The sequence below is a fragment of the Ambystoma mexicanum genome, chromosome 11 (genome assembly GCF_040938575.1).
Source record: "Ambystoma mexicanum isolate Mex_15411 chromosome 11, UKY_AmexF1_1, whole genome shotgun sequence".
Taxonomy (NCBI): Eukaryota; Metazoa; Chordata; class Amphibia; order Caudata; family Ambystomatidae; genus Ambystoma; species Ambystoma mexicanum.
Window position 1 is genome coordinate 101480797 of NC_090934.1, and position 17579 is coordinate 101498375.

General features: G+C 43.7%; 1 protein-coding gene across 2 annotated transcripts in view; it reads right to left on the reverse strand.

The window, feature by feature from the left end:
* CSF3R (colony stimulating factor 3 receptor) overlaps window positions 1-17579 on the reverse strand; it is a 245400-nt gene that overhangs the window by 128911 nt on the left and 98910 nt on the right. For both annotated transcript variants that reach the window (XM_069622636.1, XM_069622635.1), the window contains exons 6-7: window positions 6673-6827; window positions 3009-3162 (exon numbers count right to left, since the gene is read on the reverse strand). In XM_069622636.1, coding sequence (XP_069478737.1) covers window positions 3009-3162; window positions 6673-6827 — 309 coding nt within the window. The remainder of the gene's footprint in view (window positions 1-3008; window positions 3163-6672; window positions 6828-17579) is intronic.

Below are 17579 nucleotides of genomic sequence, written 5' to 3' on the forward strand. Positions count from 1 at the left end.
CCTCCGTCACACAATGCTTCCCAGTACCTTTTCTGGCCAGAGTTCTTTTTGTGTGTCTATTTCAGAACAGCAACTCCCAGAATGCACCTGGCCGCACCCAAGAAAACCCAGACCAGAACCAGGGAAATGGAATTCAGAAAAGAAATGGAATGGACTGGGATTTATTTTGACAAACAGAGATGAGACACCCAACACCCGACCTACCAATTCCAGACAGACCCCAGGCAAATTGTGGGGCAACCAACAATAAACTGAGACTGACAGAAGACTGCAAGGGAGCAGGAGATGCCCATGCATCCTCCCTAAACCGTATTGGATTCAAAACTCACCAGCTCATGAAGAGAGCGATAAGGAAAACAAGGAGCCTTAGCTGCTACCCTGCAAAAGGAGATTCAAAAGGGGGCACTCTAAGAGGTTTCCTTTAAAGCTTTTCACCTGCATAACCGGTGAGTACTTGAGCCAATGGAAAGGGGATGGGAGATAGAACCAGGAAGCAAACAGTATAAAAAAGGAGAGTGAATACAGAATGTGGGCTTCAGGGGTGAGGTCAGGAGGTGAGGAGGTGGACCAAGAGACGGCGGAGCAGAGTTATCATGGATTGGCAGTGGAGTTGCAGATAAGGTTGTTAAAGGGAGTGGTACAAGTTGAGTGTAGTATTTTGAGGCAAGTAAAGAAGGTGAGGGAGAGAGAAAGAAATATAGAGAGAGGGGGGAGAAGTGTAGGTGGAATTAGAAAGAGGGTGAGAGTGAAAAAGAGAGTAGGCTGTAGGAAGGTGTGGCGAGAATGCAAGTACAACTACTCACCAGAATCAAACAACTTCCTCTCCTAAATCATTATCTGTCAGGGTTCCGCCCCAACTGTAGCACAGAGGCAGCCACCATCCTGGCGGTGGATAATGCCCTTCAAGTTATAGATATGGTGGACTCCTCGCCTCGTCATCCTCTTTGACCTGTCAGATGCATTCAACACCGTCGACCACCGCATCCTCCTATCCCTCCTTGTCGACAGGATGGGATTCTCTGGCACTGTCCTTAATTGGTTTAACTCCTACCTTTTTGGGCAGACACCAGGCTGTCCAGATGAACTTGTTGCAGTCTAACCAACTGCAGGTCTCCTGTGGAGTCTCCCAAGTCTCCACCCTCTTACCAGTCCTTTTTAACCTTTAACAGAGAGCCACCGGGCACTCTCCTCAAAGATCCCAATATAGCCATCTACCAATACGCTGACGTTACTCAGTTGTACATGAGAGTAACTAGCGGACAGGACATCATTCATCTCCATGATTACCTAGCCATCATCCAATCTTGCATGTCGATTGCCTACCTCAAACTAAACCCATCCAAGACTGAATTCATACTCAACGATCTTCTCGCTAAACAACAGTCCAACAATGGCTCAATGATACGCACCTACAAGGATTTGATCCGCAACACTTGCACTCATCAAAATCCTCTGACTTCAACTTTGACAGCAGCCTGTCCTTCCAGAAAGGCATAGTCAAGAAGACCCAAACAGCATGGCTCCAAATCTCCACCCTTTGCAAAATCAAACCCTTCATTGTCCTACAGGACTGCCAGACTGTAGTGCAAGCCCTTGTGGTCTCCCACATCAATGGAGGAAATGCACTCCAGACGGGGCTCTCAGGTGCTCACTTGGCTCCCCTAAAAACAGTTCACCACGCAGCAGCATGTCTTATTGAGTGTGCATGGAAATTTGACAGAATCACACCCATCCTACACAAATTACATTAGCTTCCTCTACAGGTAAGGATACATGTATCATCTACAAACCAGTCACGAGTAGCACACAAGCGTACCTGGTGACTTTACTCCCCATATCCGGTGGCACATGCTCCCTATACAGCAAATCGACAAAGCAGCTTCAATCACAACTTGTCCGCAAAGAGTGGACATGGAAACAATCCTTCTCTCGTCATGCAATCACTCTCTGGAACTCGATCCCGTTGTCAGCTCTGAATGCCCCACAATTCTCCAGTTTCACAAATCTCTTAAAGCACGTCTTTTTCAAAAATACCTGACCAAGGACTAATTCCAATGGATGCACAGAGTGAAGCGCAGACGCACTCAGAGTGCTGCGCTACTGTTACAATAAGCCAGCCCAAATGCTGGCTGCCCACACTATATACAGCGCTCCGCTGCTCTCGAAAGTCTGCGCTTTAAACAATAATTTTAAAAAGATGGTAGTGGGAGGGAAGAGTGAAGCAGGAAGGAGGGAGGTAGTTGGGAAAGAGGTGGAAAGATTGTGGTGAGATTACAGCACAGAGGCATAGATAGAGGATAGGAGTGAGGAGGGTGGAGAGGAGAGGGGTGATGAGATCAAAGAGGAAAAGGCTGAGGGGAGTGGAGAGAGGTGAGGAAAGAGGAGAGGAAAAGAGAGAGTGCAGACATTGGAGGGATAGAAGGGGAGAGTAGGAGAGTAAGAAGACACGAGAGTGTAAGAAAGGCAGAGGAGAGAGAGGGGACAAGTGAGATTAGCGTAGAGTGTGTGGAATCAGGGGAGGAGGGAGAGGGAGCACGTGAGTGAGAAAACATCTCTTGGTGTTTGTTACTGGCACGAGAACAATCGTCATTTCCTACTAAGGAAACCTGGGGAGTGTTGAGTTAGAGACCTTTTAGAAGAACCCCCGGAGGAAGACTGGATGTCATGTAGATAAGGCTTTTTGCCTTTAGCCCCTTACCTGCAATTGCTCAGTATTAGATAATAGTGGTTACCTATCACTAGTTGCAAAGCCTGGAAGCCTGGGTTAAGGAGGTCAGAGACCAAAGGATGTTGAGATGGAGAAGCCATTAGAGCCTTTTTGTCCATTTACCAAATTAAAACCCTTGCACCATCTTTCGTAGTCGGGGAGTCACTGAAGCCAACCGTGAAGGGATCCACTTCCAACAAAAGCGGGTTACCTGTTACAACGTTCACGTGCATGCAATTCCAGCAGATCAAAAGGGTTCATTCGCAAAATGGGAGGAAGCCCCCTGAAAGAAATGACTCACCTCCTTCTGGCATGAGGAACCTCATGGTGTCGCTCCATTCGCTCCAGTAGCCCTTCAGCGGAGCCTTGATGCAGCGCATTTGGAAGAGATAGTCCTGGGAAAGGTGGAGCCCGCAGTGCTCCATCTGCAGGGCGGGGTGCGTGATATTCACAACCTGATGGCAGGGTATCGTATGGTGTTAGCATGGCTTCTCTCTGACCACAGGCTACTGTCAGCATATAGAAAATGCAATGGCAAATAAGGACCACCGGTCCTGTTCATTCGGCATACTGCCATAGCAGCTGCGTTACCGCGGACTCGACCAATTCTCCAGCTCACACTTCGATCACGTACCATGTTTTTATTGGGTAGAAACTGAGATCACACTTTTAAATGATTAACTAGTGTGGGGAAATACATCTTGGCAAAACAATCATGAACAATGTAAACTGTATGTTTTTTTTTTTCCAGAAGAAAAGTACATTTTCTGCAGCAAATATATTATTCATCTATTGAGATATATTTAGAAAAAATTGATGCACAATCTGATTAATCAGTCCTATTTCAAGAAATTCCTATTTTAATATTCGTGTAGCTGGTGAGTACTTTTTTGTTTTGACGAGAAGCAAAAGTAATGTTACAGATCCTCACTTCTTAAAATTTGAGATGTAAAGTTGAGTTTTTAGGTACAACCTTTTTCTTTTGGCAATTTAAAACTGGAGTTGTTGCAAGAAGGTCTGGATGAGCAGCAGGGTGTCATCATGCATTTACCCCATTGTTCCTTGTTTAGTGTTTTAGGTAACAGCTGATGAAAGTCATTGTTAATCAGCTCATTAAATTGCAATAAAATAGGTTGCAGATGGGTCAGTAATGCAAATACACAACACTACAAATCCTATGCGGAGGCCCACACAACATGGTGTGTTTGACATGGTTCCAGGTTTATTGACTTTCAAATATGATTTGCCTAATTTCTTATTGAAAGTATCCTTTGTACACTATGATTTTTATATATATATATATATTTATTGTCTGATTTATTTTGTTGGCCTGGTTTGAGGGTCTGTTATGCATAATCCACTATTTTTGTAAATCAAAACTTTGAAATAAATACAACTTTCATACTTGTTTGTATCCGCAGCTGTGTGTAAATCATTGCGTAAATGGACAGCCATTGGTGACTAGCAGGTTCCTTTGCCAGATCCTGGCTGTGATACTGAGACACTGTGCGGCAGCTGTGAGAAACCTAAGAGCGTTCTTACGTCTACTCCCAGGCGATCACCTGCTTAGGTGGCCAGGGAAGGGCCATCGCTTTCGGATCCCAACCCTGGGGTGGATAAGCGAGGGAGGATCACCTGGGTATTGGAGAAGGGACGCCCGAAGGCAGAACATGGTGTCTACCCCTCCCTAATTCTGAGATCCTCTCACCTCCCTCATACTTCATAGGCTATTGTCAACCCCATCCAATGTCCCTTTCTTCCATCCTACAAGATGCTGAGGTCAGAAAGAGGCTACTGAGAAGACCATCCATTCACTATCATGAACCTCATTGTAATACTGGGACAAAACTCAGACACACGGAAATACCACATACTTCCCTTACCAAGCACCTTTGCAACAGGAGAGTAAGGAAAGAACGACTAGGGTCAAAATGGAATTCCCCTCACAAAGTTGTTCCCAGTAATATTACCCAAAGTACTGAGACGAGGAAGAAGCCTCAAAGAGTAATGCAGAACTCCCTAAGGAAACACCAGTATAGTACTGACACGAGGAAGAGGCCTAAAGAAGACTACCATAACTCAAACCAAACATGTCCCATTAATAGGTTCAGGGTAAGTCAGGCAATTGAGTCGATATGTGACACCTGCAGCCTATTATTGACTGGCAGCTGTATAAAAGGAGAAACTCCCGAGAGCAAAGAGAACGCTTTGAGAGAGGAGCAGAACAGCCAGCACAGCCCACGAAAAACCAGAGAACGGGACGCTGAGACGCTGAAGGAAGGCACATTGTAGCTGAATGTCATTGCGTGGCAAGGGAGCCATGTCTCCAGGGAGCCGGAGAAGGCGGGAGAAGGGAGCCGTGGAAGATAGCGGTCCCTTCACTTTGGTCGATAAGTTCTTGTTCCCCTGAATGGAAGAGCCATTCAAGGGATCCTGAGGGGCAGGTGGTGAGACCCTGACCTTAAGGCTCAGAAAGCAGCTGAGCGGAAGAAGGCGAAGAAGAGGAAAGCTGCGACCGGTGAGTTTCAGAGGGATGCAAGGAAACCCGGTGCACGTATGAGAGCGAAGGAAAATACATTGTATCAGAGTGGTCGCATGCAGTCAGCACGCTCTCGAAAACCTCTGAGTGAAATAGGAAAGTAAAACATAACCGAGTGCAAGGTTGGAAAAGGACTTTGGAAGTACAGTATATCAAAGCGGTCACGCGTGTGCAATGTTCAAAAGTCTCTGATAAACCCTGAACATTGAGAAAGTAAGGTGAAGGAGAGTTTGATGAATAAAAGGCTGAAAGCAGTGAGTGAGCAGCCGAGGGGAGCCAACCTAGTGTGTGCGAAATGTCTAATGGGCGAAACTAAGTAGAACAAGCAGAAACATTTTTTTACAGGAAAGCCAGTGAAATATATGGAAGAAAAGAGAACCTGAGAACTCGTGAATCTGTGTAAACCGCCAAGAAAGCAACAAGCTGAGCAAGGACTACTGGTTGCGTTACCTGTAATGGGTGGGCCGTGCAGCCTGTTAACTGCGCCCAGACCAGGGTGTCCCAACGTGTCCAGGAGAAGGGGAAGTAATCCTGAACCAAGACGAAAGTGAACCTTGTTAGAAATGTGTGTGCATTGATGCTTGAAGCTTGGGGAAGGGAACCCTGAGTTTTTGTGGAACCGTATTTTTGTGAATCTGGACTTGAAGCTTGGGGAAGGGCCCAATAGCTTGATTTTAACCATTGTGGTGAGAACCAGTACTTTAAGCTTGGTGAAGGGAACCCTAAGTCCTGAAGGCTTGAACTTGCGAGCAGAGCTAGAAGCTGATATTGACTTTGTTTTGATCATGATATGCGTTAGTATAACCCTACAGTACTTTTTGTATTAGATGTGAGGGCAAGCATAGGTTTTGACACAGACATCCTCTGGTTTAGGACTTACTGACAGACAGACTTAGTTGCATCAGTTGAGGGAAATCCCAAATTAGAGATACAGAGAGCTAGTCATTACACCATCCTGATAGAAAAAAGTGTATTGTGTAAACTAAACCCATTGTTGTCTTGGTCATCTCTTGATACCATGCCTGTCTCACACAGCGTACACGCACATGTCATATTATTAAATGCTTGACGTGATCTCTTAATCCTGAATCATTTATACCATTACTCTGTAATTGTTTTCTTAATCACAAAATATGCATGTGGTTATCATTCATCTCTCTATTTGTAATTTGTTTCACGTTTCTAAAGTAAAAGTAAAAAAATAATACAATGTTAATGTGCCTGTGACATGAGCCAAGCAACAGGCGAAAAATGCTCTGTACATTCTAAGATTTTTTCGCCAACCTTGACCTAATATTTTCAAAAGCATGTGTCGTTTCCGACATCAGCAATAACACCCCTAAATTTTCCTGAGATCAAAACACATTTTCAGATCCACCGGTCCACTGGTAACATGGTGAAGTCTCCATTCGGTGGATCTACTCACCGTGTGCCACTCTGTGTCTTCCGCCAGCCTGTAGCGCAGTTCAAACTGCTGTTTGATCCAGGAACCATCAACCGGTTTGGCCCATTCTAGGCTCAGGCAATCAGGGTGAAAAGGAATGGCGCGGATCTTCTGTATGGTTGGGGGGTTCAGTTTTACTGCAAGAGAAGAGTAGACACAAGCTTTGATCACAAGCCTTATGGGCAGGAGGTACGTATAATTAGAAGTCACCTGGACCACATGGAAATTAGTAGATTGTATGACTGCCCAGTGCCTCTGAAAGGATGCTTGGCCTGTGGCAGGGTCATCTGCATATCAGGCTATGCCTGAGGCCTGCTTGCCTTTCTGAAGCACTTCTCTTTTGCAGAATACCCTGGTTATTAACAGACCAAGTGCCCTCTGTTCACAACGAGCTAAGGGCCCACCTTGCCCCTCTTGCTTCCCATACCTCTGTGTACCCCATTACATTGCTTTCCAAAAACGTGCCCTTCCCCTCAAACTGACTGGGTAGACAAAGACATATAATGAGGCTTCAGGACATTGAAATAGATAAGTGAGCACAGTTATATGTTGTGGAAGTATTCACCCTAATTTGCTCTTAATCGCTGTGACGAATACAGGGACTTTTTCCCTTCTCTCCAAGGGGGAGCCATCCCCTTGTGACTAGGGGGTGTACCTGCTATGTAATACCCTCCTTAGGGGTCTGAGCAAGCAGGATCCCACTGTGGGTGACGCTCCTCCCCTTTGGGGATCAGGAATGCTCAAGATAGGATTCCATGTCGCCTCCCTTTACTTCCGTTGTTGTTTATATGCGGAATGAGCAGAGTAATCATGCACAGGGCACCTTTAAAGTGGATGGCTTGGTTCCTGACCTGTATTTATTGCCGCCTCTTGCCATGACCAATGGAATCTTCTTCGTCATTCGCTGGAGGAACTTAAATACAGCAGTAATTCAGCCGAGAAGGAGAGAATAAGCCACATAGCGAGGAACGGCATCTTGTGCAGATGCGCAGAGGAGGAAGTTGCTCCCTCAGAAGAGGAGTGGCGACCCATGCAGTCGGCGCGGTGGGTGAAGAGCCAAGACAGTCGGCGGAATACTGCCACTTTGACGAAGGTGGAAGATCGTGACGGGCTGCTGAGGAAGCACACCTGACGAAACCGAGATGTACCAGCATCCTGTCTTACTGATACTGAAGACTTAAGAAGAGAAAGGAAACACAGAACAACTGGCCACACCAACGAGAGTCAAGTCGAGTACACAGATCCGCATGGGCCACAGTGACTGCCTCCACTAGCAAGCAGCAGTGCTGGAGAGAAGGCACACAGCAGGAGGTGCTCAGGGGTGGCGAAGCCACAACAGAGCCCATGTTGGGCTGAGATTACGAATAACCCAGGAGGTGGTGAGAGAAGCGGGGAATAATACCGTGTGGAGTGGTCCCGGAGCTCACACAGGGCTAACGATTCATATAGCCCAGGAGGGGGCAAGAGAAGCAGCAGACCAAGCCAGCCTAAACAAGCCCTGAAGCCCACAATGGGCTAAGAATACCCTAGGAGCGGGTGACAGAAGCAATAACCAAAACCGGGCAGAGAAGGCCCAGAGCCCACACAGGTTAACAATCCCGATACCTCATGAGGGAGTGAGGGAAGGGACAAATCAAGAAACACTGCAGGGCTGAGCAGGGCTGTAGCCCACACCGGGCTGTAAACAAACAAATACCCAGGAGGGGGTGAGAGAAATGACAAAACACAGCAGGGCTGAGCAAGCCCATAGCCAACGCTGCGGCAGGAGCGGCGGCCTGTTCCCGAAAACATGCTTTTGTAAATTTGGTGAAAATCCGTCCAATAGTTTTTTTTAAAATGACCAAAAAGTAGGTCTAAAAAAATTTGTGATATCTAAGTACACTCCGCGGACACACTTACCTGTTTGCTCCGCGGACAGGACACCGATTGGATAATTGGCTTGCATCATGTCCGCAGACACGCACCGTGTTCTTTGATTGGCTGGGTTGAGGCGTGAGGTGCATGCATTGTTTTTATGCACCGGCCATATTGGATCCGTGGACATCGTGGCGTGGAAGTGAGCATAAATCCAATTTTGGGGAGTGTGTTGATGTGTATGAGTGCTTGGATAGGGTGGGGGAGTAAGAGATGGGTCAAATGCTGTATTTGTTTAGGTGGGAGATGGTTGTAATGTGTTCATGGTGTGCGCGGACATAATAAAAACTGGGCGCACTATGGACTATTTTAGTTTAGTATGATGTTGGTTTTGGGTCGTTAGAAGAGCATTCGGTGAAGAGGGTATGTATTGAAGAGTTTCTACGTTGGTTGTACTTATTTTTTAGAATGTTAATTGAAGTGGGTAGGTATTGAGGTGGATGTATTATGTTTTTGGGTTGTGGTTATTTGGTAGGTGTTTGTTTCTATGGGTGTGTTATGCTGCAGTGGTTGTGGCCAGGGCCTAGAGTCTTGGTTGCATGGCCGAAGTGCCGTAGGCCTTCGGCCATGCACCCAAGACTCTAGGCCCTGGCCACAACCACCACAGCATAACACACCCATATTACCAAAGATTTTGACTGTGGTATGTGGGCTGCTTAGGGGAAATGTTTTTAAAAATGTGTGCACTGATTGGTAGTAGTTTAATAGTGTGTATAGGATAGTGAGATGATGTGTCTTTGTTTGTTGGATTGTGTTCAGAATGTTGGTATTGAAGACTCTAGGCATTTTGGGTTGTATTTATTGGTGAGGTGTTCGTTTGCAGGGTTGTGTTATGTTGTGGTGGTGGTGAGCTTAATTATTATATAGGTAGTGTTTTTAGTTTTTTTTGCGAGGCTGTATGAAGTGTTTTGGCCAGGCCATGCAGTCAAGATTGTACTGTTTGTCAAAAAGTGCTGCAGCATAACATACCCATGGAAGCAAACATTTTGGATTGTGGTGTATGGTGAGGTGTTTGCTTGAATGGGTGTGTTATGCTGTTGTGTTTGTGAGTCCAATCATTATATTCTTACTGTTTGACTTTTTGTGGTTGCATGCAGGTTTTTCATGCAAATAACCAAGAGGGGTCCTGGGAGTCCTTCTGCTAGACATTAATCCTGGTTACAAAAGACTTACCCAGAGTCTTCATCTCACTATCTTCCACAGAGAAGAAATATCCCAAACATATCAGTCTTTGGCCTGCCCTGGGGCAGTCCAGCACCGAAATGCTAGGCAATTCTCCAATAGCAATCCCAGGACACCCCTTGTTTTTTGCATATTTAAGTAACTTTGGGTCTCACCCTAAGTTACATGGGGAATCCAGACGTGGACTCCTTGGTCACTATTCTTAGAGAGGCACAGTTCCACCCTACTGATGACGTCCAACCAGACCGAAACGCATGTATGGCATTGCTGTTGGTACTCTTGTTCAGAGTACAATTGCCTAGCTTTTCGGTGCTGAACTGGCCCTGGGCAGGGCAATGACTGATATGATTGGGATATTTCTCCTCTGTGAAAGGTAGTGAGATAATGATTCTGGGTAAGGCTCTTGCACCCAGGTCTAATGTCTGGCATAGAGGCTCCCAGGAACCCCCTTATTTTTTGCATATTTAAATAACTTTGGGTCCTACCCTAAGTTACTAGGGGAATCCAGACGTGGACCCCTTGCTCACTATTCTTAGAGAGGCACAGCTCCACGCTACTAATGAGGTCCAACCAGACCAAAACACGTGTCTGGGGTTGCTGTTGGTACTGTTGTTTAGAGGAGAATTGCCTAGCATTTCGGTGCTGGACTGTCTCTGGGCAGGACAAAGACTGATATGATTGGGATGTTTCTCCTCTGTGAAAGATAGTGAGCTAAAGATTCTGGGTAAGGCTCTCGCACCCAGGACTAATGCGTGACAGAGAGACTCCCAGGATCCCCCTTGTTTTTTGCATATTTAAGTAACTCTGGGTGTCATCCTAAGTTACTAGGAGAATCCAGACGTGGATCCCTTGCTCACTATTCTTAGAGAGGCACAGCTCCACGCTACTAATGAGGTCCAACCAGACAGAAACACATGTGTGGGGTTGCTGTTGGTACTCTTGTTTAGAGGAGAATTGCCTAGCATTCGATGGTGGACTGCCTTTGGGCAGGACAAAGACTGATATGATTGGGATGTTTCTCCTCTGTGAAAGATAGTGGGCTAAAGAATCTGGGTAAGGCTCTCGTACCCGGGACTAATGTCTGGCAGAGAGACTCCCAGGAACCCCCTTGTTTTTTGCAGTTTTTTCATGACATGGGTAGTTGGATCAGACATTTTATTTCAATCACTGTGATAAAAGAAAAAAAACACATGTTAGTGTAGGTAGTTTATAATGAGTATTGCATTGCATAGTAGATATTTCTGTATTTTGTAGACCCTCATAGTTAGCACTTTAAAAGCACTATAGTTCAAACCAGTGTACTGTGCAATTTGCTCAGTTCCTGTGTTTGTTGATTAAATCATTGGGTGTGTGGGAAGAAAATCCATTCTGCATTAAAAAAAACTTTCTACGTTGTGGTACAATACATTTCTTTCATTGAGTTCAGTAGGAGGAATTGAATATGTGTATGGTTTTTGATTTGGAAGTGGTGGTAGTATTGTTGCAATTAGATAGCGGTTGGTGTATTTTATTTCTTTATTTCTTTTCCCATTTTAGTGGTATTCATCTATCTGTTGGTTTGTTGCCGATTTTTGGGGCAGTTAGGTACCTGTTGGCGTATTGTAACTGTTTATTTCTTGTTTCATTTTAATGGTATTCATTTATTTGTTTGCGTGTTGCAGAATCTTGGGGCAGTTAGGTACCTGTTGGCGTTTTCTAACTGGTCATAGTTTTGAAGTTCAAGTTTTGCTTAAGTTCATGCAGAGATTAGTTAGTAAATATTGGTTTTAAGAATATTAAGTAAGCGTACAAGATTTGCTGGTATTCTCTGTTTTACAATAATCTTAGTATCATTACATTTGACCCATCCACAATTGTTTTTTTTATATATACAGTGTAGTGACCTGCATTGGTTGTGGCTCATGCGTGGTAGATTACACCTATTGTTGTGAAGGTTTCCTTTCCAAGTGATACATTACCATGTTTGAATCCACTTAGCTTGCAGTTGTTTTTGGTACCATCTGCATTATAATGTAAAAGCATTAGTATTACGTATTTACTATTTGTCTGTATTTGTAAGGTGGCAAGACCCCCACACTGTTCTCCTCGCTAGTGACTCAAAGTGGGATAGTACAAACACACGTGTGCAAAATATAGGCCTCTAATATATAACTGCGGTCATGGGGTCAGGGGACCGTGGCCTGGCCGGAGGGGGTTGCAGCAGGCTTGCTTGGGCATTCTCGTACAAGCACGTTTTGTCAGGGCTCGAGACTTGCTCCTTGCAAAAAATGTTTACATGATTTGCCGTGTGAAGAGGAGATGGGCTGAGCTGACAGGTGGTGGGGCCTGGCTGTGAGAGTTGCTGGGAGAGTGCAAAGTTCTCCAGAGGAACAAACAAAATCTGTAAAAATGTCGCCGCTTTGGTGAATGGTAGCAAACAATTCATAAAAAAATATTTCTAATGCCACTATGGTCTGAACGGCTATTTTGAGTGAAGGTCAGCGCTGTTGAAATTTTGCTTCGGAGCTGAGCAAACCCACACATCGTACACAGTATAAGGTTCAATTGTTTTTCGACATTGAAACAAATGGAGGATTCCAACAGAAATGCAAGAAGGGAGGGATGTAAAACTGTCAAATATGATAAGGTTCACTATTCCAAAACTGGACAAAAGAACCATGCAATTTAATTTTATGAAAATTTGTTGACCTGTACGGAGTGTCTGTGTTACGCCGACAGAATGGAAATGCCAAATATTATTTAATTTTTACTTTCGACGATTTTATAGACCAACGAGTCAACTTATCATTCGCCGACCGTTATTGCTGGCTTACATTGTACTCGGTTGTTGTATTGCAAAGACACGCAAATATAACCTGTGTGTGCTTGCCTTTGTCCCGGCCTCATGGGCATCCAGCATCGAGATGCGTGTAGACCACTGGTGGGTTCCCCCAGGTTCCACAAACGTGTAATTCAACGCTAATATTTATTAAAATTCTGTCTCTGTGTTCTTCTTGCCCTTAGCTTGCTCACTGATTGTAGCGTCAGCGTCCGCATCCCATTTCGAGCTCAGCATACTGCATAGCACTAACCTTGGAAGTAACTTGAAGACTACTTTCCACGTTGTTTTCTCTATGTTCCCATTGTTTCACGTCCGTGTTCATCTTTAGTTTTAACACAGGGCCACATTAATGGGTAAAATGATAAACTGTACTAAAGATCGTCTACTGAGACACATTTCCGTTATCGTTTTTAAACAGCTACATCCTGCCTTTCTGCAATTGTCATCGATTCCAGATAGCAACTGACGGGTTTTTCAACCGGCAGCTGCAGATACACGGGAATGGCTGGATAACAATGACTCTTTTTTGGGACGATCGCAACAGGCCGATATGCCCTTACGTGGTACCAGTGCTAAGGAGCAACCTGACATCGTTTACGGTGGCCTAGCACCAAGTTGATGCCAAAGCCTTGCGATTCAAAGTGCGTCCTAGGTGCCTTTTATACACAAAAGGAACACTGCGTGAATTCACGATAAACATTTGTGGATCGAGAAGAAAGATAAAAATTACCCAATTGCTTGAATATGGCAATCGCCGGATGTTCTCGGAGCATTTATTGTGAAATAAAAGTACTTAAAAATGTACAGTTTTGCTATACACCCTCCCCAGCTCCCTACGCTCTGAACCCTCACTGGCCGCCTTTCGGAAAGCCTTGAAAACGCCCCTGTTCATCTAACAAACATATGGCCTTGCCCTCATGAATGTCATGTATGATGCATTACGTGGTAAAACACCACCTATATCTGATCACAGGTCACTGCCTCACTGTAACCTAAGGCACAACCTGTACCCATTGTAACTAAGTCTTCCTTACAAGTAACAGTGCCACAATGCCCCTGGGCTGTCTGCGCGCTATATACATGTAATAAATAAATAAATATATCCTTTAAAAGTATGGTTTTATATTCAAAATTGGGTTGTGCTGTGTTGTGAGATGATTTGTGTTGATATTCCAGGTTCTGCATCAACTAACGTTATCACGTAGGTGATGACTGGGTGTGTTCGGCTACGCTGCCTAGTAACATCCTGGAGATAGGCGGAGAATATCACTAGGTTTGGTGATGTCAGCCTCAGGGGTGGGGCATATGAATTAGTGCTGCCAGGTTAGTCTACCTTGGGCGATGCAGCAACGGATAAGATTATCACAAGATGGCGGTGCCCTGATGCCTGATTTTGCATGTGCAAAAAAGAGGAAATCCATGGTAAAGTGCATAGGAAATGTTTGTACGATCGATCAACGTATGCTTAGAAACACATCCCCAAAACCTCGGGACAATCATATTTCTGAGCACAATATTCCTTTAGTAGATCTATTTTTTGCTTCATTCACTGCAGATGATTTTCTAAGGTTTCTGTATTATTTTTGATGTCTGTATGGTGTGTTTAAAAAAAGATATTGGGAAGTGCACATAAAGTAATGGGTAATAATTGGTTTATATAGAGAAGTGTAGTGTCTACCACTAGTATCACTTTTTTCACTCCTTTCATCACGAGGAAAATATTCTTCCAGGGATTCCAAAGTACTAGATATTTCTGTGTAAAAAAAAAGTATATATTATTTTTACTGTACCTAATACAGAAAGCTTATAAATATATAATAAATGTAGTGTACTCACTAGTTTCTTGCTAAGTTTTGCTGTTACTGCTGCGTAGGTATGCTGGTGATTTTTGCTGTGCAGTTTGCGTGAGGTAATTCTGTTGGCGGCATATTTATTTTGTTTTGGTATATTGCATTATGTTGCATATGTTATGTAATTGGACGGTTGGTGTCTTACATACACAGTTTCCACTTCTTATTTATTATTGAATGTAATGTATTTATGTGCTGCTTTTTTAACATGTTCAGTGTTTCTATTGCATGATATAACAATGTAAGATACCTCCTGAGTTTTTGGATAGTGTTGATGTTGACCGAGTCCGTCCGTGAACATACGCATGGTCTGCAAACATCAGACCCACTAGTGCAGGTAGGGGGTTCAGTATGTTCTATGTTATATGTAGATAAACTAAGGGAATCCTAGGAAACATTTATCCAATTTATATTGTCTTCATCTATATTCAGTAAAAAATCTTTGTTAAAGGGACGTTATGGTAAAGTTGCGCTACTGAAAACCTATGAAATTCAGTAAAAAAACTTTGTTAAAGGGACGTTATGGTTCCAAGTAAAACCGAAAAACCCCTGAAATTCGCCAGTTATGGTAAGCTAAGCAACCATAACTCGCACAACCACTGTCCACTGCTAAGACTAACACCCAGGACATCAAAGATGACATCACTTCAAGTATGGACCAACTGATTCTCTGCAAAAAGTTCAGGAAAATGAATGCCAAAGTGCAGTAAATAAATAGAATAAACAGGGCCATCACCAAAAGCAAGTCAAAAAGTTACTTCACTTCGGCACCAATTCCTGGCCACTGCCTCCAAGTCCAAGCACGACTCGACCTCTAAACCCAGGCCAGCATGTCGTTGATTGTCACTTAGATAGCCCACATCACCAATGCTACTTATCTTAAGTCACATCTTATGTACAGTGATTCATTGCCTTGAAGGTGACTCACAGGTCTTTTAAAATAACCATCATTGGGGCAACCAAACCATTTCTTGTCCAAAAAATTGAATCCTCTAAGAAGTCTTTACAGTCTTAGGTGACTTTGGAGATCCTTTTATCCAATCATCGGTGTTGCAACCATCTGTAGCATGGTGTAATCAGATTTGGGCCTTCGTTTGAGATAACATCTCCAATATCAAGACCAACATTGGTATGTCCAATACAGAGGACATGGCTTTAAGGGTTTCCTCAGATATGGAGATAGAAACTGTATTTATATTTATTTGAGATTTATATAGCACCTTAATCCAAAGCCCCGTACATAGCATCAACACAATAAAAGCAGTACAATAGTATGGAGGTTTGGTAGAATCAGCCTGTTAGTATCCCTGCTGGAGTAGACGAGATTTCAGTGGTTTACAAAACACAGAATAGAATACAGAGAAAGAGCGTTCCAGTGCAAAGGAGCAAGATGAGAAAATGTTGGAAAACGTGATGGTGCACAAGTAGGAAGTGGAACTACGAGACGAAATTGAGAGCTAGAGCGAAGAGAACGAGAAGAAGTATAGAATGAAACCAATGAGGAGAGATAGTCAGGAGCAAGACCATAAAGCGATTCAAAGACAAGACATAAAATGTTGAATTTAAATTGAGCTTGAAAAGAGAGCCAACGAAGAGTGAGAACTGGATGAGATGGAATCACGTGACGCCAGACAGAAAAGTACACGAATAGAGGCATTAAAGACAGATTTTAGAGAGGCAAGTCAGGTAAGTGGAAGACCAATGAGTGCAGTAGAGCAATAAAATAAACGTGATAAAATTCAAGACGATGTCAGTACTTTGGTAGCATTAAAGGTCAAAAAGAAGCAGCCTTTCTGAATATTAAATAGATGATTGCGACAGGCGTGCAACAATATAGAAATGTTTAAAGGATAGGTCAGCATCAAAATAAAGTCCCAGATTACGGGCAGTAGAAGAGATAGGAAGCTGGGAGGGTGGAAATTATATAAAAGGAGGAAGTAAGGGTGAGCGAATGGTATTAGAAAGGAAGAAAAGTACTTACGTTTTAGCAGTATTAAGTGTAAGATAATAAGAAGACATACAGGATTTAATGGCCAGTAAGCAAGAGGATAGGTGATTGCATAATTCAAACTGCATCTCCCTCTATATCAAGGCTAGTGTCCGTCAACTAGTAATTTAAATCAGCTACCTTAGTTGAGAAATCAGCCATCATCGCAAGTCTTAAAACCACACATTGCCTGGGGTTCCTTGTCCATATTCTTTGGTGAGGGACTGTGCTGATTCACTGGCTCTGCTCATTGCCGATATGGTAAATGCCTTTGTTCAGGTAGTCAGTTGTACCAGCTGCTATTAGATGGGCACAATTGAACACCCCACTTATCAACAAGTCCTCACTTCATCACAGTGTGTCATAGTTCTAACTATAGAACAACCATAAACATTCAGTTTCTTTAAAAATAATCTTGGCAAAAAGTCAACAACTGCAATCGTGTGTGAAAAAACATAATTTGTTGGACAGTTGGCAGGAAGGCTTGCACATGTCCACTTGTATGTAGTTGGCCCTAATAGGCATAAAGGATAATTTGTTTCAAATTTTGGATGACGGCAAGGCAGACCTGCTCATGTTATTAAATATTTTGTCTGCCTTCGACGCCCTAGACCATCATCTATTCCATTAATGCATGTTGTAGCTGGCTGGGGTGTTGGAGTTCACTATCAAGTGGATTGTCTCTTTTCTAGGAAACACAATTTCCAGAATTAGAGGAGGGTCATTTAAATCCTCACCAGAGCTCTTGGACTGTGGAATCCTCCAATGATTTCTGTATGGCACAGTTACTTTGGCATATATATGTATGTCACTGAAAAAACCTTAGTTAAGGTGTAGTTAAGTTGAGCAGATTCCATACAACAAAACCCTTGAAATTCAGCGGATATGGGAAGTCAGGACCAGCCTAACTCAGCGCACTCCCGTGGATGTCCCCCTATTATTATGTCCCCATAATGCCATTTTGTATGTCATTGTGAATCCCTTGTCTTATAAGTATGTGCTCAAGGACTTTGCAACGGGAACGTGCCGAGTTAAGCTGGTCATGACTTCCCACATCCGCTGAATTTCAAAGGTTTTGTTAAATCTGCTCAACTTAACTACACCTTAACTAAGTTGTTTTCACTGAATTTCAAGG